At 38.3% G+C, this 26,201-nt stretch overlaps 1 protein-coding gene across 1 annotated transcript in view; it reads right to left on the bottom strand.

The window, feature by feature from the left end:
- Positions 1 to 26,201, bottom strand: part of DNAH6 (dynein axonemal heavy chain 6) — a 353,105-nt gene that overhangs the window by 290,097 nt on the left and 36,807 nt on the right. The window contains exons 5-10 of the mRNA XM_033175267.1: positions 11,801 to 12,068; positions 8,901 to 9,035; positions 8,658 to 8,811; positions 7,886 to 8,015; positions 6,248 to 6,416; positions 3,248 to 3,364 (exon numbers count right to left, since the gene is read on the bottom strand). Coding sequence (XP_033031158.1) covers positions 3,248 to 3,364; positions 6,248 to 6,416; positions 7,886 to 8,015; positions 8,658 to 8,811; positions 8,901 to 9,035; positions 11,801 to 12,068 — 973 coding nt within the window. The remainder of the gene's footprint in view (positions 1 to 3,247; positions 3,365 to 6,247; positions 6,417 to 7,885; positions 8,016 to 8,657; positions 8,812 to 8,900; positions 9,036 to 11,800; positions 12,069 to 26,201) is intronic.

The raw sequence follows: 26,201 nt of genomic DNA, 5'->3' as shown, positions 1-26,201 counted from the left end.
GTCATTGTGTATGGGACCCAAGGGGGCAGGCAGGTGAGTCATTTAGGTACTGGAGCATCAGCACTGCAGTGCAGAAAGAGGATACTCTGCAGATGCAGTCAGCCCCTTCATGAAAGGCCTTGTGCATGATGCCAGTGTTAGCCCATGGGCCAGCAATCCCAAACTGTGATCGGGGACTACCCAGAGGATAAAGGGTCCCAACTTCCAAGGTAAATTTGAGAAGAAATCTTGAGTTACATGAAGTTAAACAGGAATTTTCTCAGGACCTGCTAAACAGGATTTTTTATATCTGTTAATATATAAATGTATATCACAACTCCCTTTCTCCTGGAATGCTTACCAACAACTCACAGAACATCTCGTGAAAGATGCTACTACAGGCAATGGAGAAATTTTAAGCAGGAAAGGGACATGATTAGATTTGCTTATGAGAATAATCTTGCTGTCAGCAATGTGGAAAATGGATTAGAAGGGAAAGAGGCAGGCAGATGAGAGCAGACTATTTCAGCAGGCCAGAAGAGAGATGATGAGGTCCCAATGGAGAAGAGTGGCAGAGTGGGTGCAACCATGGTTCAGTACACAAGAACTGATGACCTGATCTCAAGGAGGTAAGGGAGACTCTAGGGGAACTCCCAGATTGCTGGCTTGGGCATCTGGGCATCTAGGAGAACTGCCAGATTGCTGGCTTGGGCACCTTTCATTGAGATGGAGACAGGGAGAGAGGAGCAAGTTTTCAAAGAAATTGATAAGTTCAATTCATATTGGTGAATTGAAGCTAACTGTGGGACATTCAGGTGAAGATTTCCAGATGACCATGAGTGAGGCTTAAAAGAAAAGTATTAGATCTATAGATATAAAAGAGGCTCTTGGAAAGATGACTGAGAAGGAAAAAATGTTGCTACAGAAATAGAAACCAAAGGAGGAGTCTATTTCAATTAAACCAAAGGAGAAGTCTATTTCAATTAAACCAAAGGAGGAGTCTATTTCAATTAGCAGAAGCAGTAAACAGAATCAAATGCAATGGGAGGTTTGTCTCACACAGCAAGAAATATTAGAATTTAAAAGTATATATTGAATCAAGTGTTAGGAAACCATAGGTAACCTAAGCAAGAGCAAAGTAAGAGATCATGACTTAGGTATATAATTTTCCTTTAGATTAATCTCTGTGTGTATGTGTGTTTGGAATCATTGGGAATGATTAAGGCTAATGACTAAAATTGTAGTGAAAAAATAGAAAATTTATGAATAATAGTCCTATTTATACTTCTATTGGCTGATTTTGGGGTTATATGAAATAAAATCTTATTTTGGTATGAATGGACAAGCATGCTAATTATTCCCAAAGTTTGGCGATGTATGTTTCATATGTAGAAGTTAAAAATACCCATGTGGGGAACAGGGTCCTGTAATAGGAAATGGGAAGGGTATTCAGTTTTTTGAGGCCCACCCCTTGGGGGTAAAAGACAGCCAGCTGCTTGTGAGAGAGCCTGCTTTTGTCATCTGCAGTCCAGGACACCTGCATCCCATGTGAAGGACATGAGTCTTGTGGCCAGGAGGGGACATGAGAGTCCAGTGCCTCTTGGCATGGGAGCTCCTGAGCGAGCTTCCAATCACAGGGACCTCAGTAGTCTGTTTGTCATTGTAAATGCCTTCAAACTGCCTATCCCACAAATTACAGAATCATAGGCTGCTGGAAGAGGAAGCAACGCTAGAACTCATATGCCTTCTCATCATATAAATGCAGAAACTGAACCCCAGAAGTGGTTTTCCCAAAGTCAAATAGCTTATTAATTGTAAAGCCAAGACTAAAATCTAGAGATCTTGATTACTAGTGCTTTTGAATCAGAGTACAGCAGCTAACAACAGAAGATACAGACTTTGACTGGTTTACTAACCTATGCACCTATGCAAATATAGGAGGCAGAATTCTAAGATGACCCCCAAAATTCCTGCCCGTGTACACATGCTGTTCAATCCCCTCCTTTTGAGTGTGGGTGAGAGTTGTGAATATAATACGATGCCAGTCCCATGATTAGGTTACATGATGCGGCAAAGGTGGGGGGATATTGCAGGGGCCCAAACTCAGTTGTTTTCAAGTTAGTCAAAAGTGATTATCCTTGATAGATGTGACTGAATCAAGTGAAAGCCCTTAAAAGAGGGATTGAGGCCTTCCTAAGAGAATGGTCCATCTGGCCTTGAAGAAGTGAATAGCCATATTGTAAGCTGCTGAGAGAGTGGGCCACATGGCAAGGAACTACAGATGGTTTCTAGGACCTAAGTAGGGTGGTCTTTGGCTGACACCCCTTAAGGAAATGGGGATCCCAGTTTTACAGTTGCTTAGAGCTGAATTCTTCCAGCAGTCTGAGGGAGACCAAGACCTTGAAATAGAGGATAATCTGAGTAGCCAGTGAAGCTCCTGACTTACAGAAACTGAGATGATTCATGGAGGATGTTTCCAACTGCTACCTTTGTGGTAACTTGTTACACTGCTATAGATAACTAAGACAACAAAATTCTCTAGGATCCAGCATACCTTTAAAAAGATTTCAAAAATGGTATTTACAGGCTGGGCATGGTGGTTCACACCTGCAATGCCAGCACTTTGGCAGGCAGAAGCAAGCGGATCACTTGAGCCCAGGAGTTCAAGACCTGCCTGGCCATCATGGCAAAGACCCATCTCTAAAAAAAAATAGCCAGGCCTGGTGGCATACACCTGTAGTCCCAGCTACTCAGGAGGCTGAGGTGGGAGGATTGCTTGGGCCTGGGAGGTTGAGGCTGCAGTGAGCTAAGATCACATCACTGCATTCCAGCCTGGGTGACAGAGTAAGTCCCTGTTTCAAAAAAGAGAGAGAGGGAGCGAGGGAGGGAGGAGGGAGGGAGGGAGGGAGGGAGGGAGGGAGGAAGGAAGGAAGGAAGGAAGGAAGGAAGGAAGGAAAAAGGTATTCACAACAGAGTGATCTCTTGAGTTGTCCTTAAAGGGATCCCTATAGTCACTTTTAAATTTTGTATAGAATGTTTTCCTGTACCTTACAAAGCCTCTAATCTGACTCAAGTTAAAGATAATGTGCTAAACTTTTAGATAGTTTATATATAGCTATAATGCTGTGACAAAACAATGCTTTCTCTCTTTCTCATGACCATCTTGGAGTAGTGACAACTGCAATTCTGACAACCAATTGACAGCAAAACAGCTGCATCGTTTTCCAAAAGGGTGCTTGCATGTGAGTAATACATGAAAAACACACACCAGAAAGTCTTCCAGAGAAGGCTCAAAGAGAAGTGACTGGACCGTCAACATTAGTTCTGTGAGAAACATAGGGATGAGAGATTCATCTTCTTCTTGCTTTTCCACCACAAGGGTCCCCTGAAATGAGTATATTTACAGTGTTATAAAGACACAAGTATCAAGGTCTAAAACAAAATAAAAAAACAAGGGACATGTAAACTGAAGTTTATATAATTAGCTGAATTCATAATCTTGGCATGCGGAAAGTGTTTCAGATAATAATAAAGAACAGAAAGAAAAAAGGCAAATATTGAAAGGCTACGTAACAGTTTAAACCTTTTCTCCTTGTAAAAATACTACCAACAAAATGGAAAGGTAAACAATAAACTAGGAAGACATATCAATAATGTATATAGCAGATAAAAAGTTGATAATATTTTAATAAAACTATAGTTGGTATACTTAATAGGACTATATGCCAATAATATATAATGAATCCTTACATAGAATATATTCAAATACATATATACTTAAGTAGAAAAATGGGCAAAGGACATAATCTGAGAATTCTTGAAAGCAAAATAGAAATGAAGAATTCACCTCCTTATTCTTCTCTTCCTTAAAATAGTTTATTCAGTAACAACATTTGCAGAGAGTTTATGTTCGCCAGGCACAGTGCTGGGTATTTGTGTAATTCCCACACCAACCTTCTTACACAGGTTCCATTATTGTTCCCATAGGATGAAAATGGGATTTGGAGAAGGTAGAATGTTTCATCCAGATCATACTAGCTAGTAGGCGGCAGACCAGAATTCAAACCCTGATATTTCTGATTCCTAGACCCATGCCCTTATTCCTGCCCTGAGGTCATAATTACAAGAATACAACATTTGAAGGCAGTGATATACCACTTTGTATATTACTGATGCAGATTAAAATGAACGGTAATATTATTTAGTATGCAGGTGGGTAAATGCTTATTCTTTTTTTTTTTTTTTTTTTGAGACAGAGTTTCACTCTTGTTGCCTAGGCTGGAGTGCAATGAAGCGATCTCAGCTCACTGCAACCTCCGTCTCCTGGGTTCAAGCAATTCCCCTGCCTTAGCTTCCTGAGTAGCTGGGATTATAGGCACCCACCACCACGCCCGGCTAATTTTTGTATTTTTAGTAGAGACGGTGTTTTAGTATGTTGGCCAGGCTGGTCTCGAACTTCTGACCTCAGGTGATCCACCCGCCTGGGCCTCCTAAAGTGCTGGGACTACAAACATGAGCCACTATGCCTGGCCTAAATGCTCATTCTTAAACATTGCTGTAAATTGACAAAGCCTTCTGGAGAGTATATGTCAGTGTGTATGTATCAAAAGCCTTAAAAATGTGCATATTTCTGACTCAATTTCACATCTAGGAATTTTTTTCTAAGGGGAAAAATCTGAAATGTGTGAAAAATGTATAGACAAGGATACCCTTTAACAGCATTATTTGAAATAGTGGGAATGTAATCAATAATTGAAAATTATTTACAAGAATTATACATTTCTCTGTGAGAATATCATGTGGAAAAATAAATGTTGACTTGGGAAATATTTCATAATACTGTATTGCTAAGAGGAAAAAGCAAGGGATAAAGCAGTAAGGAAAGTATAATATCTTTTTTTCCCCTTTGAAGTAATTATCTTTGGGTAGCAAAGGTGCTTTTCTTTGTATATTTCTGTGTTTTCCTAATTTTGTCACTTAGCATAAATTACTTTTAGAACAGAAAAATAAATGTGACTTTTAAAATTTTGATACTATTTATAAAAAGGAGAAATTCAGAATAGGGGAGGAGAGAAAGCTATGAAAAGGAGTACATGACTATGATTTAACTTTTGGAAGAAAGGGAAACTAAGGCTGAGAGCATCAGGTCTTGTATAATTAGGTTTCTGTGGAGCAGGAGACTTAAGCTGTGAGGGGTAGGAGGTTTGATGAAATGAGAGGAGCATGTTTTGCTCACCTTGATGAAATCAGGTGAGCATGTAGGTATTCTGGAAGGAAGCTATTAGTACTAAGGATGGAGCTAGGGCAAAACTTACTGGAAATTTGAATATGAGACAATATGATCTTTCTTTTAGCTATGCTGGAATGCATGAATTTGTACTACTTCATCCAAACTTCTCAAAGTACTCTGTGTCTTTAAGATCAACATCCTCATAAAAGGCCATTCCCTCAAAGCACAGTAATTTGCTTCTTTTCACCTCTAAACCATTGTTTACCTCTTTTATTTATACCACGTTTCCTGCTTCTCCCTGCCAGTTTATGCCCACAAGGAGCACTTATGTCCCCATGAACTATAAGCTTTGGGGGACAAAGATCCTATCTATGCTTTTCATGACTATCTACTCAACATCCAGTACAGGAATTGGCACAGAGTAGGTACTTAAGAAATATGTCAATGAACACATGAGTAAGCTTTAGCAAGTTCCTGTGACAGGAACTTTCTCTCAGTATGGTGGATTTTTACTATATTATTAGATACTTGTTGATATGCTGATTTTCAGTCTGCCATTTCATGTGTATTGTAGGCTTTGATTATAACATGAAATACTCTATGCCCGGGGTCCCCAACCGCCGGGCCATGGACCAGGTACAGGTCCAGGCTGCGCAGCAGGAGGTGAGCAGAGGGTGAGCATGACTGCCTGAGCTCTGCCTCCCCTCAGATCAGTGGTGGCATTAGATTCTCGTAGGAGCCCAAACCCTACTGTGAACTGTGCATGTGAGGGATCTAGGTTGCATGCTCCTTATGAGACTCTAACTAATGCCTGAGGATTTGAGGTGGAACAGTTTAATCCCGAAATCATCCCCCAGAGTCTGCAGAAAAAATTGTCTTCCATGAAACTGGTCTCTGGTGTCCAAAATGTTGGGGCTGCTGTGCTATGCATTTCTCTCTTTTTTTAGTGCACAGAAATTAGCATAATTCATAGAGCATAGTTTGCGCTCCTCAATAAATGCTGACCAATAAAATATTCTTAATTTTGTGTGAGTATACCTTTTTATCAGGGACTTCAGGCTTCTCTTCAGTAATCCATTTCTGAATGACATCTGCTGAAGGTGTTCGTTTTAGCTTGTCAGTGAGATGGCTCAAAAGCGAATTAACAGCATTTACGGTTAAGACATGCAATATGTTCTCAATTAGATAGTCATTTAGACGAATAAAGCTTGAAAGGAAAAAAACAAATACAACTTCAGTTTTTTATATTCACTACATATTTTTGACAGTGCCTCTAAAGCACATATTTAAAATGTAAAATATCATAATTTCTCCTTGAATTTCCATTTAATTATACTACAATATCAGATATGTATTGTCCAGAAGAGTTGTTCTTAGATATTTTTCCTTTTAAAACACAAATATATTCAAATATGTAGCATTAATTCAGTTAGATGTTCTAACTCTTCAATAGAATATTTAATGAGTAATATAGCTGTTAGGGAAAATGCATCTAGTTTATCTAGCTAAAAGGGCCATAATTTTTTTAAAAGATGCTTTAAAGGAGAAATCAATGCATACAACATCTGTAACTTGCATTCTAATAGTAAAAGTGTAAAATTTTTGCTATTGAATAAATGTTGATGGCAATTGCTAACCCAAAGGTTTGAAGTTTATGTTTCCTTACTTGGGTGCTTACTTAGAATGCAGACTGAGTCAGCAAGACATTTAGAATAGTCCTATTCTGCCCACGTGGAGCTCTAAGGCCTCTAATACTTTTAGGCCCACTTTGGTAGCCTCAGAGACTGATTCACTGATTTCTGTTGCTACACAGATATTTTCATATATAAACTGAGATACAGTTAAGATGTATTACATAATTGCAAAAGTTGGATTAAGTCTGTGAGGACTGAATAACAATAATCAGTATTTTATAGTTCCAAAAACATGAGCTTTTAGAATGATGGGAAATCCAAATTCTGGAACAGTCAAGGTCAAGATCCAGTTGGGTAAGCCGGTGTCAGAGCTAGTGCTAATGAGAGTCCCCTGGTGAGGTCCTAGGAGGGATATTTCTCTCTCTGGCTCCCAGTGGTAAATCCCATTTTAGGGATTGGGTGCACCTTTGTGAAGTTATGCAGCTGCCTATAGTTCTTTTGTGACCAAAAAGATGGAGCACGTCCTCCAGGCCCACTTGAAGAGGTCCATAAATCTGTGTGCCTGATTTCTCCCTGCCACAGCCTGCTGTACTGCGAGTCTCCATGCCCAGGCTGGGCCAGAGGGAAACAAAGCCAGAGAGATCAAAGAGGAGCTCTTGGCTTTGGCCTCATGCTCTGTCTCTATCAGCTCACAGTCCCAGAGCTGCTTTGGTTGGTGGCAGTTTGAAGAGGGGGTCTTCTGGGCTGTGCATTCAGGTTACCATGTCCCACAAATTTCTCATCACCATTCATGAACAATGTGGTGAAGGGTTCCATTTTTTTTTCCAAGTGAGACATCACTTAGGTCCTAGAAAAGATTCTACTTTTCATTTTAATTTTTTATTGTGTGTACTTAAGGTATACAACACGATGCTTTGATATACATAGTGATATGATTACTCCAATTATGCAAATTAACGTACTCATCACTTTCTGGGGTTTAATTTTTAATGAAGCTTAAGATGGATACTACAATTTTTCTTGAAAATGAGAATAGTCTTACCATGTCAGCCTCATGCAATGATGCCTTTTGCTGGCCTGCTCTGTATATGTCATTTTCTCAGAGTCTCCATAAGTGGGCAACTCATATGGCGTATTAATGAAACTTACACTGCTCTGCATTTTATGATAATCTAAGAATAACAGAAGGCACAACAACAAGTCTACTTGTATAAAAGTTCCATCTCTTTCAATAGGATTCAAAGAAAAGATAAATAAAATTCAAAAACAACAAAATATTTTGGTACATGAAGCATTTCAAACCTGCAAAACAGCCCAATTATCCAAAATAAGTTTACATCAAAGGATTTCAATTCAACAAGACTGTAGACAGTTTACTGACATTCTCATTAACAGGATTTGATCTGTATATTATGCTACCTCTTTCCTAGGAACAGCTTTACTCTCCTTTTCTACCTATTATTTAGTCATCCTTTATAGTACCCGCTAACCGAGTCAATCCTAAGGTCAATCCAGTCCCTTAATTTTAACAAACCTATTGTATGTGCTAGTAGACTGGACGTACCTTGAAGCAGAGAGATGCTGAGTCCACTCTAAAGTGCTTATTAATCAAGATTCTGTATCCAGTTTAGAAATACTATATACAAACAGGAGTAACGGGAGAAACATGCAGTATTTTCTATTTCCCTCCCTTCCACAAAATATATTACATTTATAACATCCATCAAATTTTTGGAACAATTCAAACATAGAATCATTATTTAAACTTAAGAAAAGTAAAATTAAAAAGGGCTGAAATTTTAGAAAGCCACTACCTCTGATATATTGAGGTTCTTTCCCCTTCATACCCTCAAAAGGTCCAAAAGGACAGTCATCAGGAATAAATCCTGCAGCACGCAAAGCAAATCGACAAGCCTTCCTGACTACATATTTTGCCTCATTTCGAAATTCTCCCAGGCGTTCTGTCACCTAGATATCGTTGAATATGTATAGTTAGTGATACTGAAGTATCAAAAATAGGGAAAAAAGCTTTGATTCTTATAGACAAAATTTGTTACCTCTGCTAGCCATATGACTTGTGCGGCCTTAAATTCCTGCAGGGTGTACGTGTGACACTTTTCAATATAACAAAGTCCCATAAAACTCAAATAATAACACAATTCATTTATTTTAAGAAGAGCTGGTCGCAAATGCTGTATGAAAATAGGAATTTATTATTTAGTAAAAATATTCTGTACTTTAAAAGTATAAACATTCAAAAAGCAAGAATGGTTATTAAGGATAATAAACACTTCTGTGTGTGAACTTTTGCTACAATTACAAAACGCATATGTTAAAAGATCACTTCTATAACTCTTTTCTAAAAGTATTCCTTGAATTACCAGATTTAATTTGTCTGAATTCCTTTCTTTTGATTTTGAAAACACATACATGTCTTTCAGCTAATTTAAGGAATACGGCAAGTGACTTAAGGAATTGAGGGCAAGTAATAGAAAACTGGGTGTTACCTTAAGTACTTTACAATGTCCAGTCATAATGATAATGGAAAGGCCCATCTATTAACTTAAGAGGTTAGGACACAGAAGAAAGTCAAATTTAACATTAAATTGTTATTGGGTAACAAGTTGCTCTGGAAAACTGCTTCATGTTTTCTCAAAAGGTTAAACATAAAGTTGCTAATGACCCAGCAATTCCACTCTTACATACGTGCCAAAGAAAAATGAAAACATATGTCTAGACAAAAACTTGTACATGCATGTTCATAGCAGCATTATTCATAATAGATGAAAAGTGGAAACAATCCAAATATCCATCAATAGATGGACAAATAAAATAGGCATATCCAATATAATTTGCCAACTTTTAAAAATGCTATGCTACAACATAGAAGAACCTTGAAAACATTATGTTAAATAAACAAAAGTCAGTCATAAAGGACTACATACAGTCCTTGTATTCTCGGGTTCCACAGTCATGGATTCAACCAACTGTAGATTAAAAATGTAGTAGGGTATACAATGCTTGTGTCCATATTAAAGATGAATAGACTTTTTTGGGTCACTATTTTCTAAACAATATAGTATAACAACAATTTACATAGCATTTACATTGTATTAAGTATTAAAAGTAATTTAGAGATGACAAAGTAGATAGGAGGAAGTTTGTAGGTTATATGCAAATACTATGCCATTTTATATAAGGGACTTGAGCATCCGTGGATTTTTGGTATTTGCTGGGGTGGTCCTAGAACCAGTCCCCCAAGACACTGAGAGCCAAGTGTATTGTATGATTCCATTTATGTGAAATCTACAGAACATGCCAATCTATGGAGATAGAAAGTAGATTAGCGGTTGCCTATAATTGGAGGAAGGGACAGGAAAGTCAGAAAGAAATAGAGTGACCACTAAAGGGTAATGAGGTTTCCTTTGGAGTGATGCATATATTCTAAGATTGACTGTGGTAATGGTTGATCAATTCTGTGAATATACTAAAAATAACAGAATTGTGTACTTCCGATGTGTGAATTGTATAGTATGTAAATTATATATCAAAACTGCTATAAGGAAATGATGTAGGCACAGGTGCCAACAAAATTGGTTATTTAAAAAAAAATCATAAAAAGAAAACAAGGACAACTCAGTATGTCTCCCTTCAACCTTGTCTAGGGGAATCAGCCCTAGTTAACTAATTATAAATATAAGACTAGTGGTAAGTGTGTGGGTGATTACAGCACTTAACACATATCTAAATGACTGCAATGATTCTGTTATTTAGGCCAATCCTTGCTTAAAAGGATGAGAGCTTTCTAGTCTGCTGGGACTAAATTTAAGAGAAGACACTATAAAGGCTGAAACACCACTGGTGTGAATGATGGACACAGAATGAAAACTCTCAGCACAATAAGAGAACATGCCTCGAGGATTGATAGAAGTAATTTCAAAGACAAATTAAGAATGAACTATTTTACATACCTAGCAACACATATATGATATATGTAGTGTTCAAGACATGGTACAAGATGAAAGATGGTAAAATAACTTCAAATGACTGATGGATCCTTAATGAAATCTGAGTTTCATGTCAAGAAGGACTGGAATAGTTTTTCACAACTCAGAATGCACAATGGAATGGATGACTTGAGATAGTCCATCTTATATATTTGTCTTGTACTAATGTCTATGTTAGCCAGAGACCTTGAATGTTTCCCTATTGTGTGACTGGCATGTTGATAACAGTCTTTCATATTACCATATGCAAAGTGAAGGAAATGACTAGTAAAAAGCAAACTTGAGATACTGTCACAGAAATAGACAGCTGAGGACCAGAACTCTGAGTGTGACGGTAATGATGATTGCAGTTTATTCCTAGGGGCCAAAAAGGAAACTTCTAATGCAAGTTGAAATTCAATAGATAGAAATTTTAAATATGGTCACACATTTTTTCACAGTTTTGTTTTCATGATTGCCCCGTTGTCCAAAGTAAATATTAAAAATTTTCCTACTGTATGAATCCATTGTAAAGGAAACATATGATATATTGGGAGCTACTGACCCATGAAAACAAGGCCCTAACTTATTTTGGACTCTAAAGTCTAGAGTGTCTCAAAGATAAGGGGAGGTAATAGAGGCTATCAGCCTACTCTGCTCAAAATGACATATAACTTTCCTAATCAACAACAAAGAGGATCACAAATCCAAAAACTCTGAGGTGACTTCTAATCAAAAGGGACCTGTCCAACTCTCTTCTTATATTTTTGCATTTTGCAACCCTAGTTAAAATGTAGAAACACCCCTAGATTGCTAGACTCCTAAATGACAATACAGGATGAAAACTGGGAATTCTCTTAAGAATATAAAATATTTGATTTCAAGAACAGTCTATAACCAACAGCTATAATAAATTCACACTTTCTTTTTTTGTAAGTAATTATTTTAAAATATGAATGATAAATACATACAGGATTAACAATGAACAAATTTTTTTGTAGAGATTTTCGACATCCAGTGATTTTCTTGGAGCGGACATTCTTCCTCCATACACTAAAAGCCTTCCATTTCCGGAACAGTGAAAATATGGGAATCTTAGTGAGTTCTCTGTGATATAGATATTCCTGTTCCCATCGATCAATTTCTATAAATTCAGCGTCTTCATTATAAATATGTGTTACTGCCCTTTGGCTAATAGTATAGTAGTCATTTTTATTGATGTTCTCATAACTTACAACTCTATAAACAAAAATTGGGACTAATAAATAAAGTATTCAATACAAAATGAAGCAATTGTGTTACTTTTTTATTCTACAGAGATAAAACATTTCTGGAAAGCAAACATTATTTAAAGTTAAAAAATTCTAAACAACAACTTTCAGATTAAATACATTACTCCAGAAAATGAGTTAAACAAGTTGGGCTTATTATAAAGATTTCACAACTGTGGCAATATGCTTGATTATTTCAGTTACATGATTTTTACATTAAAATGAATTGACTATAAATTACTAAAATTTAATACTTCTACATTAAAACTATCTGGAGCCAAATTTTTATCTATTATTAACTCTTCAAAAACGATTCAATATTAATAGCATAAAAGAATTTTACACTATCAAGTCAGGACAGAATTATGAGAAAGGTAAAAGTAAGGAAACATTAATTAGGTGAGATAAGAATCAAGACCAATATTATATGCCCAATTTATCACCAACAAAATATTTATTATTGATAAATTGTTTAGTTCATCGTATCTCTCTTTCAACTGTTGTCATGGACATTTTTCAACTGTATGAGTAACAGAAAACTGATCAAGTAAAGAAAAGAAGCAAGAACAAAGTAAAAACAGAAGAAAGGATAGGAGAAAGAAATGAAGCAATGAAAATAGGGCTGATTCTCTAAAACTGCTTAAAATAAAATTTTTCCTACAGCAAAAAGATATTCTCTGTAAGTTTAGTTATAATGCTGAAATACTGAATGCAAGAAATATTCAGTAATAGAACAAGTGTGAAATATGATATAGCACCTTATTAAAATATATTTAGGAATTTAGGAAAATAACATTTTTCTAAAATGTTTCTGTTAGGAGACCTTAGTAAAACAAGATAAAGGTTAAGGGCAAAAACAAAGCCCTAAATTATTTCTGTGTTAAAACTATGCAAAAATTACATGTACTACAGAGAAATTAGACAGGAACACTCCAGTGAAAATCAGCTATCTTCCACATCTTTCAGTTCTTGGCTCTACATTCTGAACCTGGAGTCCACAGTCCATTTTTTTATTTTATTTTATCTTATCTTATCTTTTTTATTTTATTTCTACTACTACTATTATTATGAACTTTGAGATGGAGTCTCACTCTGTTGCCCAGGATGGAATGCAGCCATGTGAACTCGACTCACTGCAACCTCTTCCTCCTGGGTTCAAGAGATTCTCCTGCCTCAGTCTCTGGAGTAAGCGGGATTACAGGCGCCCGCCACCATGCCTGGCTAATCTTTGTATTTTCAGAGATAGGGTTTCACCATGTTGACCAGGCTGGTCTCGAACTGCTAACCTCAAGTGATCTCCCTGCCTCAGACTCCCAAAGTGTTGGGATCACAGGCGTGAGCCACCACGTCTGGGCCACAGCCCTTTAACACAGCTGTCAGGTTATTTGTGAAATCCCTGAAACTGTTTTATGGAAAATTCATGTATATATGTATGATCAGTTTTTAAGACACTGGAACAAAATTCTGTTTTGGGTCTGTTAATAAGAGTAAGAACCACTGGTATAAATCATTTTTAGTTTTTAATTTCTATTTTCATTTTAATAAAACTGAATAACAAAAATATTTTTTAAATTATGGCACACGGGACGAGAATGAAAGCAAACCCAAACCAAGAACTGTTCACGTGAGCGTGCAAGGAGATATGGGGGGGCTGATGGTGCTGTGCGAAGTCGGATAGGAATAGTCCCTCCAACTTCAAGGCTGCCACGGAAAACCTTCAACCTGCTCGGCTTTTACCTGATTCCACTATCTGACTTTTTGTCTGTGTTCTAATTAACTCACCTCAGAAATGTCTGGAAAAATGCCAGGTATTGCACAGGCCTGCTGAGGAATATGGAATACATTTTACATGTTTTTCCTTTTCTCATTGTCGATAGCTAAAGATATAATTAGGGTATTCTTGGGGTGATTCTCTCTAAATGTAAAACTTTCAATTTGCCACTGAAATTGTAATCAACTTCAGATGTTTAATTAACATCAGGCATCAAAGCAATTTAAAAACAAGAATAAATTGCTGACCACGGCCCTGGTGCATGTCTGGAAAACTTGCTCTGTGCAATCTATCTGCTACCGATGGCCCTTCTAGAAGATGGTAGCTGTGGTCCATGATGTTGAATTCTAACTTGGCACTCAGTGTCACTTAGAAATTCTTTTTATGGGGGCGGAGCAAGATGGCCGAATAGGAACAGCTCCAGTCTCCAACTCCCAGCGCGAGCGACACAGAAGACCGGTGATTTCTGCATTTTCAACTGAGGTACTGGGGTCATCTCACTGGGGAGTGCCGGACAATCGGTGCTGGTCAGCTGCTGCAGCCGGACCAGTGAGAGCTGAAGCAGGGCGAGGCATCGCCTCACCTGGGAAGCGCAAGGAGGAAGGGAATCCCTTTTCCTAGCCAGGGGAACTGAGACACACAACACCTGGAAAATCGGGTAACTCCCACCCCAATACTGCGCTTTAAGCAAACGGGCACACCAGGAGAATATATCCCACACCTGGCCGCGAGGGTCCCATGCCCACGGAGCCTCCCTCATTGCTAACACAGCAGTCTGCGGAGATCTAACCGCAAGGCAGCAGCGAGGTTGGGGGAGGGGCGCCCGCCACTGCTGAGGCTTAAGTAGGTAAACAAAGCCGCTGGGAAGCTCGAACTGGGTGGAGCTCACAGCAGCTCAAGGAAACCTGCCTGTCTCTGTAGATTCCACCTCTGGGGACAGGGCACAGCTAAAAAACAACAGGGGAAGCAGCACAGGCCTGTGCAGATGCGAACGACTCTGTCTGACAGCTTTGAAGAGAGCAGTGGATCTCCCAACACAGAGGTTGAGATCTGAGAACGGACAGACTGCCTGCTCAAGTGGGTCCCTGACCCCTGAGTAGCCTAACTGGGAGACATCCCCAACTAGGGGCAGTCTGACACCCCACACCTCACAGGTAGAGTACACCCCTGAGAGGAAGCTTCCAAAGGAAGAATCAGACAGGTACACTTGTTGTTCAGCAATATTCTATCTTCTGCAACCTCTGCTGCTGATACCCAGGCAAACAGGGTCTGGAGTGGACCTCAAGCAATCTCCAACAGACCTATAGCTGAGGGTCCTGACTGTCAGAAGGAAAACTATCAAACAGGAAGGACACCTATACCAAAACCCCATCAGTACGTCATCATCATCAAAGACCAGAGACAGATAAAAACCACAAAGATGGGGAAAAAGCAGGGCAGAAAAGCTGGAAATTCAAAAAATAAGAGTGCATCTACCCCTGCAAAGAAGCGCAGCCCATTGCCAGCAACGGATCAAAGCTGGTCAGAGAATGACTTTCACGAGATGAGAGAAGAAGGCTTCAGTCCATCAAAATTCTCAGAGCTAAAGGAGGAATTACGTACCCAGCACAAAGAAACTAAAAATCTTGAAAAAAGAGTGGAAGAATTGACAGCTAGACTAATTAATGCAGAGAAGGTCATAAACGAAATGACAGAGATGAAAACCATGACACGAGAAATACGTGACAAATGCACAAGCTTCAGTAACCGACTCGATCAACTGGAAGAAAGAGTATCAGCCATTGAGGATCAAATGAATGAAATGAAGCGAGAAGAGAAACCAAAAGAAAAAAGAAGAAAAAGAAATGAACAAAGCCTGCAAGAAGTATGGGATTATGTAAAAAGACCAAATCTACGTCTGATTGGGGTGCCTGAAAGTGAGGGGGAAAATGGAACCAAGTTGGAAAACACTCTTCAGGATATCATCCAGGAGAACTTCCCCAACCTAGTAGGGCAGGCCAACATTCAAATACAGGAAATACAGAGAACGCCACAAAGATACTCCTCCAGAAGAGCAACTCCAAGACACATAATTGCCAGATTCACCAAAGTTGAAATGAAGGAAAAAATCTTAAGGGCAGCCAGAGAGAAAGGTCGAGTTACCCACAAAGGGAAGCCCATCAGACTAACAGCAGATCTCTCGGCAGAAAATCTACAAGCCAGAAGAGAGTGGGGGCCAATATTCAACGTTCTTAAAGAATTTTCAACCCAGAATTTCATATCCAGCCAAACTAAGTTTCATCAGTGAAGGAGAAATAAAATCCTTTACAGATAAGCAAATGCTTAGAGATTTTCTCACCACCAGGCCTGCCTTACAAGAGACCCTGAAGGAAGCCCTAAACATGGAAAGGAACAACCAGTACCAGCCATTGCAAAAACATGCCAAATGTAAAGACCATCGAGGCTAGGAAGAAACTGCATCAACTAACGAGCAAAATAACCAGTTAATATCATAATGGCAGGATCAAGTTCACACATAACAATATTAACCTTAAATGTAAATGGACTAAATGGTCCAATTAAAAGACACAGACTGGCAAACTGGATAAAGAGTCAAGACCCATCAGTTTGCTGTATTCAGGAGACCCATCTCACATGCAGAGACATACATAGGCTCAAAATAAAGGGATGGAGGAAGATCTACCAAGCAAATGGAGAACAAAAAAAAGCAGGGGTTGCAATCCTAGTCTCTGATAAAACAGACTTTAAACCATCAAAGATCAAAAGAGACAAAGAAGGCCATTACATAATGGTAAAGGGATCCATTCAACAGGAAGAGCTAACTCTCCTAAATATATATGCACCCAATACAGGAGCACCCAGATTCATAAAGCAAGTCCTTAGAGACTTACAAAGAGACTTACACTCCCATACAATAATAATGGGAGACTTCAACACTCCACTGTCAACATTAGACAGATCAACGAGACAGAAAGTTAACAAGGATATCCAGGAATTGAACTCATCTCTGCACCAAGCGGACCTAATAGACATCTATAGAACTCTCCACCCCAAATCAACAGAATATACATTCTTCTCAGCACCACATCGCACTTATTCCAAAATTGACCACATAATTGGCAGTAAAGCACTCCTCAGCAAATGTCAAAGAACAGAAATTATAACAAACTGTCTCTCAGACCACAGTGCAATCAAACTAGAACTCAGGACTAAGAAACTCAATCAAAACCGCTCAACTACATGGAAACTCAACAACCTGCTCCTGAATGACTACTGGGTACATAACGAAATGAAAGCAGAAATAAAGATGTTCTTTGAAACCAATGAGAACAAAGATACCACATACAAGAATCTCTGGGACACATTTAAAGCAGTGTGTAGAGGGAAATTTATAGCACTAAATGTCCACAAGAGAAAGCAGGAAAGATCTAAAATTGACACTCTAACATCACAATTAAAAGAACTAGAGAGGCAAGAGCAAACACATTCAAAAGCTAGCAGAAGGCAAGAAATGACTAAGATCAGAGCAGAACTGAAGGAGACAGAGACACAAAAAACCCTCCAAGAAATCAATGAATCCAGGAGTTGGTTTTTTGAAAAGATCAACAAAATTGACAGACCGCTAGCAAGACTAATAAAGAAGAAAAGAGAGAGGAATCAAATAGGTGCAATAAAAAATGATAAAGGGGATATCACCACCGACCCCACAGAAATACAAACTACCATCAGAGAATACTATCAACACCTCTACGCAAATCAACTAGAAAATCTAGAAGAAATGGATAATTTCCTGGACACTTACACTCTCCCAAGACTAAACCAGGAAGAAGTTGAATCCCTGAATAGACCAATAGAAGGCTCTGAAATTGAGGCAACAATCAGTAGCCTACCCACCAAAAAAAGTCCAGGACCAGATGGATTCACAGCTGAATTCTACCAGAGGTACAAGGAGGAGCTGGTACCATTCCTTCTGAAACTATTCCAATCAATAGAAAAAGAGGGAACCAAAAACCACATGATTATCTCAATAGATGCAGAAAAGGCTTTTGACAAAATTCAACAGCCCTTCATGCTAAAAACGCTCAATAAATTCGGTATTGATGGAACGTACCTCAAAATAATAAGAGCTATTTATGACAAACCCACAGCTAATATCATACTGAATGGGCAAAAACTGGAAAAATTCCCTTTGAAAACGGGCACAAGACAGGGATGCCCTCTCTCACCACTCCTATTCAACATAGTGTTGGAAGTTCTGGCTAGGGCAATCAGGCAAGAGAAAGAAATCAAGGGTATTCAGTTAGGAAAAGAAGAAGTCAAATTGTCCCTGTTTGCAGATGACATGATGTATATTTAGAAAACCCCATCGTCTCAGCCCAGAATCTCCTTAAGCTGATAAGCAACTTCAGCAAAGTCTCAGGATACAAAATTAATGTGCAAAAATCACAAGCATTCTTATACACCAGTAACAGACAAACAGAGAGCCAAATCATGAACGAACTTCCATTCACAATTGCTTGAAAGAGAATAAAATACCTAGGAATCCAACTTACAAGGGATGTCAAGGACCTCTTCAAGGAGAACTACAAACACTGCTCAGTGAAATCAAAGAGGACACAAACAAATGGAAAAACATACCATGCTCACGGATAGGAAGAATCAATATCGTGAAAATGGCCATACTGCCCAAGGTTATTTATAGATTCAATGACATCTCCATCAAGCTACGAATGACTTTCTTCACAGAATTGGAAAAAACTGCTTTAAAGTTCATATGGAACCAAAAAAGAGCCCACATTGCCAAGACAATCCTACGTCAAAAGGACAAAGCTGGAGGCGTCACGCTACCTGACTTCAAACTATACTACAAGGCTACAGTAACCAAAACAGCATGGTACTGGTACCACAACAGAGATATAGACCAATGGAACAGAACAGAGTCCTCAGAAATAATACCACACATCTACAGCCATCTGATCTTTGACAAACCTGAGAGAAACAAGAAATGGGGAAAGGATTCCCCATTTAATAAATGGTGCTGGGAATACTGGCTAGCCATAAGTAGAAAGCTGAAACTGGATCCTTTCCTTACTCCTTATACGACGATTAATTCAAGATGGATTAGAGACTTAAATGTTAGACCTAATACCATAAAAACCCTAGAAGAAAATCTAGGTAGTACCATTCAGGACATAGGCATGGGCAAGGACTTCATGTCTAAAACACCAAAAGCAACGGCAGCAAAAGCCAAAATTGACAAATGGGATATGATTAAACTAAAGACCTTCTGCACAGCAAAGGAAACTACCATCAGAGTGAACAGGCAACCTACAGAATGGGAGAAAATTTTTGCAATCTACTCATCTGACAAAGGGCTAATATCCAGAATCTACAAAGAACTCAAACAAATATACAAGAAAAAAACAAAAAACCCGTCAAAAAGTGGGCAAAGGATATGAACAGACATTTCTCAAAAGAAGACATTCATACAGCCAACAGACACATGAAAAAATGCTCATCATCACTGGCCATCAGAGAAATGCAAATCAAAACCACAATGAGATACCATCTCAAACCAGTTAGAACGGCAATCATTAAAAAATCAGGAAACAACAGGTGTTGGAGAGGATGTGGAGAAATAGGAACACTTTTACACTGTTGGTGGGATTGTAAACTAGTTCAACCATTATGGAAAACAGCATGGCAATTCCTCAAGGATCTAGAACTAGATGTACCATATGACCCAGCCATCCCACTACTGGGTATATACCCAAAGGATTATAAATTATTCTACTACAAAGACACATGCACACGTATGTTTATTGCGGCACTATTCACAATAGCAAAGACTTGGAATCAACCCAAATGTCCATCTGTGACAGACTGGATTAAGAAAATGTGGCACATATACACCATGGAATACTATGCAGCTATAAAAAAGGATGAGTTTGCAACCTTTGTAGGGACATGGATGCAGGTGGAAACCATCATTCTTAGCAAACTATCACAAGAAGAGAAAACCAAATACCGCATGCTCTCACTCATAGGTGGGAACTGAACAATGGGATCACTTGGACTCGGGAAGGGGAACATCACACACTGGGGCCTATCATGGGGAGGGGGGAGGGGGGAGGGATTGCATTGGGGAGTTATACATGATATAAATGATGACTTGATGGGTGCTGACGAGTTGATGGGTGCAGCACACCAACATGGCACAAGTATACATATGTAACAAACCTGCACGTCATGCACATGTACCCTAGAACTTGAAGTATAATAAAAATAAATAAAGAAAGAAAGAAAAAAAATTCTTTTTATTTACAGAAATTTATAGAAATTCTTTTTAAATCTCTTATCGCAGAACTTCATTCTTAAGCCCCCAAGTCTTTTCCTTCTTTACACATCTCTACTGCTCATTGAAAACTGAACACACGAGAGCCCTTTGAAAGGTTGGATCATCATCATCAAAATCATCTAGGGTGCTTATTAAGAATCCAGATTTCTGGCCGGGCGCGGTGGCTCAAGCCTGTAATCCCAGCACTTTGGGAGGCCGAGGCGGGCGGATCACGAGGTCAGGAGATCGAGACCATCCTGGCTAACACGGTGAAACCCCGTCTCTACTAAAAAATACAAAAAACTAGCCGGCGAGGTGGCGGGCGCCTGTAGTCCCAGCTACTCGGGAGGCTGAGGCAGGAGAATGGCGTAAACCCGGGAGGCGGAGCTTGCAGTGAGCTGAGATCCGGCCACTGCACTCCAGCCCGGGCCACAGAGCGAGACTCCGTCTCAAAAAAAAAAAAAAAAAAAAAAGAATCCAGATTTCTGAGTCCAACGCAGAATCAGAATCTTTATGTATTCCAAGACTCAAGGATAGGGAGATGCCTGGGTGACTGCAATACACAATAATGTTTGTAAACCACCAATCTTTATTTCAAAACAAATAACAAAAAAAATGTGAAGACAAGGCAAGCTCCCTGTCGTATCTTCACTTGAAGTTCAACATACCGTGTTTTTTCCACCTGATTGTTTCTCTCATGCTTTCCTCCAAACGGAGATGGAGAGGTTTCACCTCGCTTTTCTCTAACTCTCCCTAGTTTTTTTGTTTCTTTTCCTCCACATCTAAAAGTGTGCAGAATGTCCCTTTAGCATATAGAAAATCTTTTCTTCCACCTATTTAACTAACCCTTCCACCTACTTAACTAAAATTCCACACTTTTCTTCTTCTTTTAAGTTTCCTTTATAATGGTGTGTGTCAATGGCCACATCCACCTTATCAATTCCTTCTTAGAGTTCCTGAAAAACGGTTTTGTTTCCTGCTACTCTAATGGAATTATTTTTCCAAAGATCAACAGGGACTTCCTTCAAGCCCAATCCAGTTGGTAGGTAGAAGGGGCCACAGGGTCAGGAAAAGATTTGCATAAAAGACAGTGTATGCACATTTCTCTGTGATATTATTCTTAGAGTTTCCAATTCATTACTGAGAGGTCATCTCCCAGATCTACTCCTTGGACTGGCGTGTTTTGCTCTACATGCTCTGCCTGAAGTGTTTATCCATTTTAGGAGTTGAACCACAACTCCTATGATGATGACTGCCCCCTCAGCATTTCTTAGCACTCAGGATCAAACTTCAGCTGCCTCCTAGAGTGTGGTTTTGGATGTTTGTTCCACTAAGACCTTTCTTTGAGGAGATAATCAGAAAAAGTAGGCTTCCTTTAAGAAACAAAAAGAAAACTTTTTAAAAATTCAAGTGTTATGTTATAAAATTCCTATTTTTCAGATAAAGAAGATGACTTTAGGATCTAGTTAACTAGAGATCCTTGGATAGTTAACCAATTAGATTGAGATGGATGTCTCAAATAAAATTATATTTAACTATGCTCTACTATCTCATAATTGGAAAAAATATATGTAGTGCTTTCTTGCTGCTCAGCGAAGATCAAAGGGTCCCTTGTCAAATTATTTTACAGTAGAACCTGTCTGTATCCATCTTAAATGAAACTTAGACTTCAAGACATCTATTAATTTCTAAAAGTATGTGTGCTTCATGTGAGATAACCATATGAACTTAGAGAATTTTGGGGCCCTTGTGGTAGGTCAATCATTGTCCTATTATTATTATTCATTTCAGATATAACTCAAAGTAAACCTACTTTGGGGCTTAGAACCCCTCTGGGGTTTAAAAAATTTTTTCTCCTCCTGAAATCAATTCATTGACTTCCAAAACAATAAAACCTCAATGTGATGTTATTTCAAATAGCAGTTCCATCTGTTATACACTGCAGTGATTGGAAATGCTTCTACTCATCCTTAAACCAATCTGCCAGACTAATACTGCAGAAACATAGTTTGCCTCATGTGACTGTTGTGCTCAGGAACCTTGAATAGCCTCTTATTGCCCCTGTCATTAAATCCAAGTTATTCTCCCAGGTATTTGTGGCTTCCTGTTTCACATTAGTTCCTTCTCTGTCCACACAAATCATCCTCTTTACTTAGGCTGATTTCTTCATCATATTCATCTTAGGCCATGCTTGAATGCATACATCTGTCTTCGTTCCCTGTTACCTCCTGCTTCTTTCAAATTTCTGATTTCTACAAGAAAGAGAGTTATTCCTTACCTGCTTTAAGGCTGAATTAGATAAGCTCTTGTGGCCCTATAGAACTCTAAGTTGTCTATTTTCATCATTACATGGTTTTAAGTATTATGATTTGGGTGTATCATTGAATAAAGGTAAGCAAGCAAGTGCCTGGGAAGAAACAGGCCACTTCCTGAGTTCTGCATTTACCAACCTCAATCTGTTTGATGATGGTCCTTGCCATGACTCAATATGAGACTAGATATAACCTAACCAGGGAAGAGAAATGCTTGCTTTATTTCTGGTTTGATTAACCAAAGATGGCAAAATATCTGGTAAAGAACTCCTTTCTACCTGGAAAATTATACAAAAGCAAAACTAAGAGGAAACTTCCAAGTTTCATCACTAGGAGAATGCTTTAGGGTCAATGTTTCTCAATGTATGGTCCTTGGAAGAGCAGCATGAGCACTATGTGGGAATTGCACATTCTCAGGCTCTACCCTAGGCCTGTTAAATCATCTAGGGGTTTAACCATCTGTGTTTTAGCAAGTCTTTTAAGGCTTGAGAAAAGGTACTCTAGGTCCATGAGGCATAACTGTGATTGAATCTTAGAATCAACTGGCAAGTTTTAAAGAAAAGCTGTTGCTCAGGCTCCACCACAGACTGATCAGATAAATCATAAGTAACTGGAAGTACAGCCTGGGTGATTCTATTGAGCAGCTAAGGCTAAGAGCTATTGCTCTAGGTTCTTCAGACTTTTGTATGAAATGAAACCATCATTCACTAAATCACCATAGCTCCAGAGCAGTGCCAGGATGTCTGTGCATGTATGTTTGTGTGTGCATGTGTTTGAAGGAAGGGTAGGGAGACAATCTGGACCAATGCTTAGCTTTTACTACTATTGGGGAAAAAACAGATCTAATGTAAACCAGGGAAGAGAAATGTTTGTTTTATTTCTGGTTTGATTAACCAGAAGGAGGGTTTTTGATTATTCCAAATGAAAATCCAAAGTGTTTCCACTTGCTGACTCAAATTTGACTTAATAGATTTAAATGTCTTCATAGATTAGCCTAAAAAAACTGCCATTGTGTTAGAAAACCTGGTGAGGTTTTTTTGATAATATGGCTTCAGAATGATCTGTTCCTTATTATGTAATATATATACCTCATTCTAAAGTTTTTAAAAAATAATTAGAATTTCACACATAAACTAGAATGCCTCTACTTCAGAAGGTTTTAAGCTGGCATCTGTGTTTTCTGTTCTTGGCCACTAAATAGTAATATAATTTAAAGGATAAAATAGCTCTAGTGTGAAATTTTAAAAGCTGCCTAAAAAGTACTTTTAACAAGTTTAAAAACAACCAGATAACAAAATTAGTTGTTTAGAAGGAACATGTCCTGAGCTTAGAGTAGAAGTTGATATAGTTCTAATATCTCAAGTCATGTACCTGTGTTTCAAAGATTCTAACCAGAATCCTAATCCTATCTACTGACTTAACAAAGTTTCTCAAATTTACATGATCACAGAACACATCTGTTAACCACCTATCAATTAGAATCATCTAGATCTAATGTTCTTGGAAAGACACACTGGGAAACACTGAGGTATAGGAGACATGGTGTCCTGTTTTAGGCATTCTGTGGACCCAAAAGATGTTCAGATTTTGGGGAAGGCTCTGCCATACAATCTGAACTATCTGTTATATTTTAATAGCTTTAAACTTGACATTGCACAGAGAATGAAATCATAGAATTGAAAGATGGGGGCATCAGACATTACTCTGAATTTCCTACCTTCAAATCACAAAACAATATCAAATAGAAAAGTCGTTAATCTATACCTCAATTTTCTTATCTTTCCACTATAGATAATGTCATTCTAATAGGATGTTTATGGGGAAGAAGACTAATGTACCGAAAGCTCTTCGCACAATGCCTAACACAGTGTGTGTGACACAAATGCAGGAGTAGTTGTCATTATGAGGATGAGTATATTAAGTGGCGTGCATGAGGACTTGGGTTCTAAAATCCAAATAATCTGAATCTCAGCTCCATGACTCACTAGCTACGTGAACTTAACTCTGTGATTTTCATCATTTGTAAAATGGGTATATCAACCCCACCTACCTTAAGAGTTGCTGTGGAGATTAAATGAGCTAATACATATAAAACATTTAGAACAAGATTTGGCATACACTATAGTTGGTGTTAATACTATCACGTGGCAGTACTCACCCATTAACATCGTAAAGACTTAGTACCCCACTATGCCTTATAAAAGCACCCACAGTTCCTTACCAATGTAAGTTTGTATTTCAAAGGCCAAAACAAAAAACAGCAAATGTTGATTTATATAATTGAAATAACGGTGAGGTGAAGGGTTACATAGATATGAAAAACATCTATCATCTACTAGGGAGAGAATTATGTAATATCAACAGTGGGTCCTTTTATACTAGCCTGAAAAAGAAATACTTTAATATGCCTCACCAGGGGTCTTCTTAGATCCAACTAAATGTTAAAACTCACAAGACTTTCATATACTTCTTTTTGGCATTCATCTACTCAGAAAAATCTGGGACAGGAACCACTTATTGCCATCAGGGCAGCATCAGACGTTACTTCCCCATTGGAGTCCTTGCAGCAGTCTAATAGCCACCTGGGAGCTATCTTCTCCCTAGGTGTCAACTCAGATGCAAAAAGATGAGATCCACATTGAGTGGATATGAAAGCCACTCTGGCCTAAAAGCCTTATTACTCACAGGAGCCAACATCTCTTGCAATAACCCCATAAGCACAGATTTCAGTGTTCCTCCAGGGCACATGCTCAGAAAAAAAAATAATCTGAATTATGGGAAGTCAAAAGTTATGACTCCCCATCAGGTATTTATAATTCTTTCTTAGTTCCTCCCAATGCAGCTATAATTTACTAATCGATGTCATTTTTATCATAAGCAATGTTGCCTATAAACAATCAACATTTTACTCTTTTTAGGTTGTCAGTGGTACAGAGCTGTGGCGTTAGCCAAAGGTCAGATTCTCATGCAGGGGAAAATCGTTCTACAATCCTCTAGAACAATGCTTCTCAAACTTTGAATGTTATAAAATCCATGCAATGATAACATTTTATAAGGCACACGGATATAAACTGCAGGGGTTTGGTGAAGACATTAACTACAATTTCTTTATATAGTATGACTAAACACAATGCACATAATATGTGGGATTATATAATTTTTAATTTGGGACATAATTATCCCAAATTAGGGATATAATATTTAATTTGATAAAACTTCCAATTATGTCTAGCTCATAAGCAACCACAGCTGTGACCATAACTTTTTTGAAGTAGCTACCTCATGTCTAATCAAGACATGATGAATGATCTGTCCAAGTTCTTGATAGTCGCCACTCCTAAGAAACTTTGTAAAAGTAGCAGGCAGCAAATGGCAGAAGATGATTTATTTATTGTTTAGTCTCTGATATACAAAAACTCCCTTTTCCACTAGCCAAAATTTGGATAACTTGTTCTCTTGAAATTATTCACCAAAAGTACCACCATTCTTTAACTCTAACAGTTGTTACTTGTCTTTCTTTGATGCAGTGTTGACATTTCTTGTAATGATTTTTAGAAACAATGGTGAAGATTTCTCTCAAACACAGACAGATGTTATTCTATTTGACTTAATTATCTTTCTTTAGGTTCAAATCCACAACTAAAAAATCATGAGAACCATTTTAAACATTACATTTCCCAA

Source organism: Trachypithecus francoisi, unplaced genomic scaffold (assembly GCF_009764315.1).
Source record: "Trachypithecus francoisi isolate TF-2019V2 unplaced genomic scaffold, Tfra_2.0 Lachesis_group17, whole genome shotgun sequence".
Lineage (NCBI taxonomy): Eukaryota > Metazoa > Chordata > Mammalia > Primates > Cercopithecidae > Trachypithecus > Trachypithecus francoisi.
This window is presented reverse-complemented; position numbering and strand designations above follow the sequence as displayed.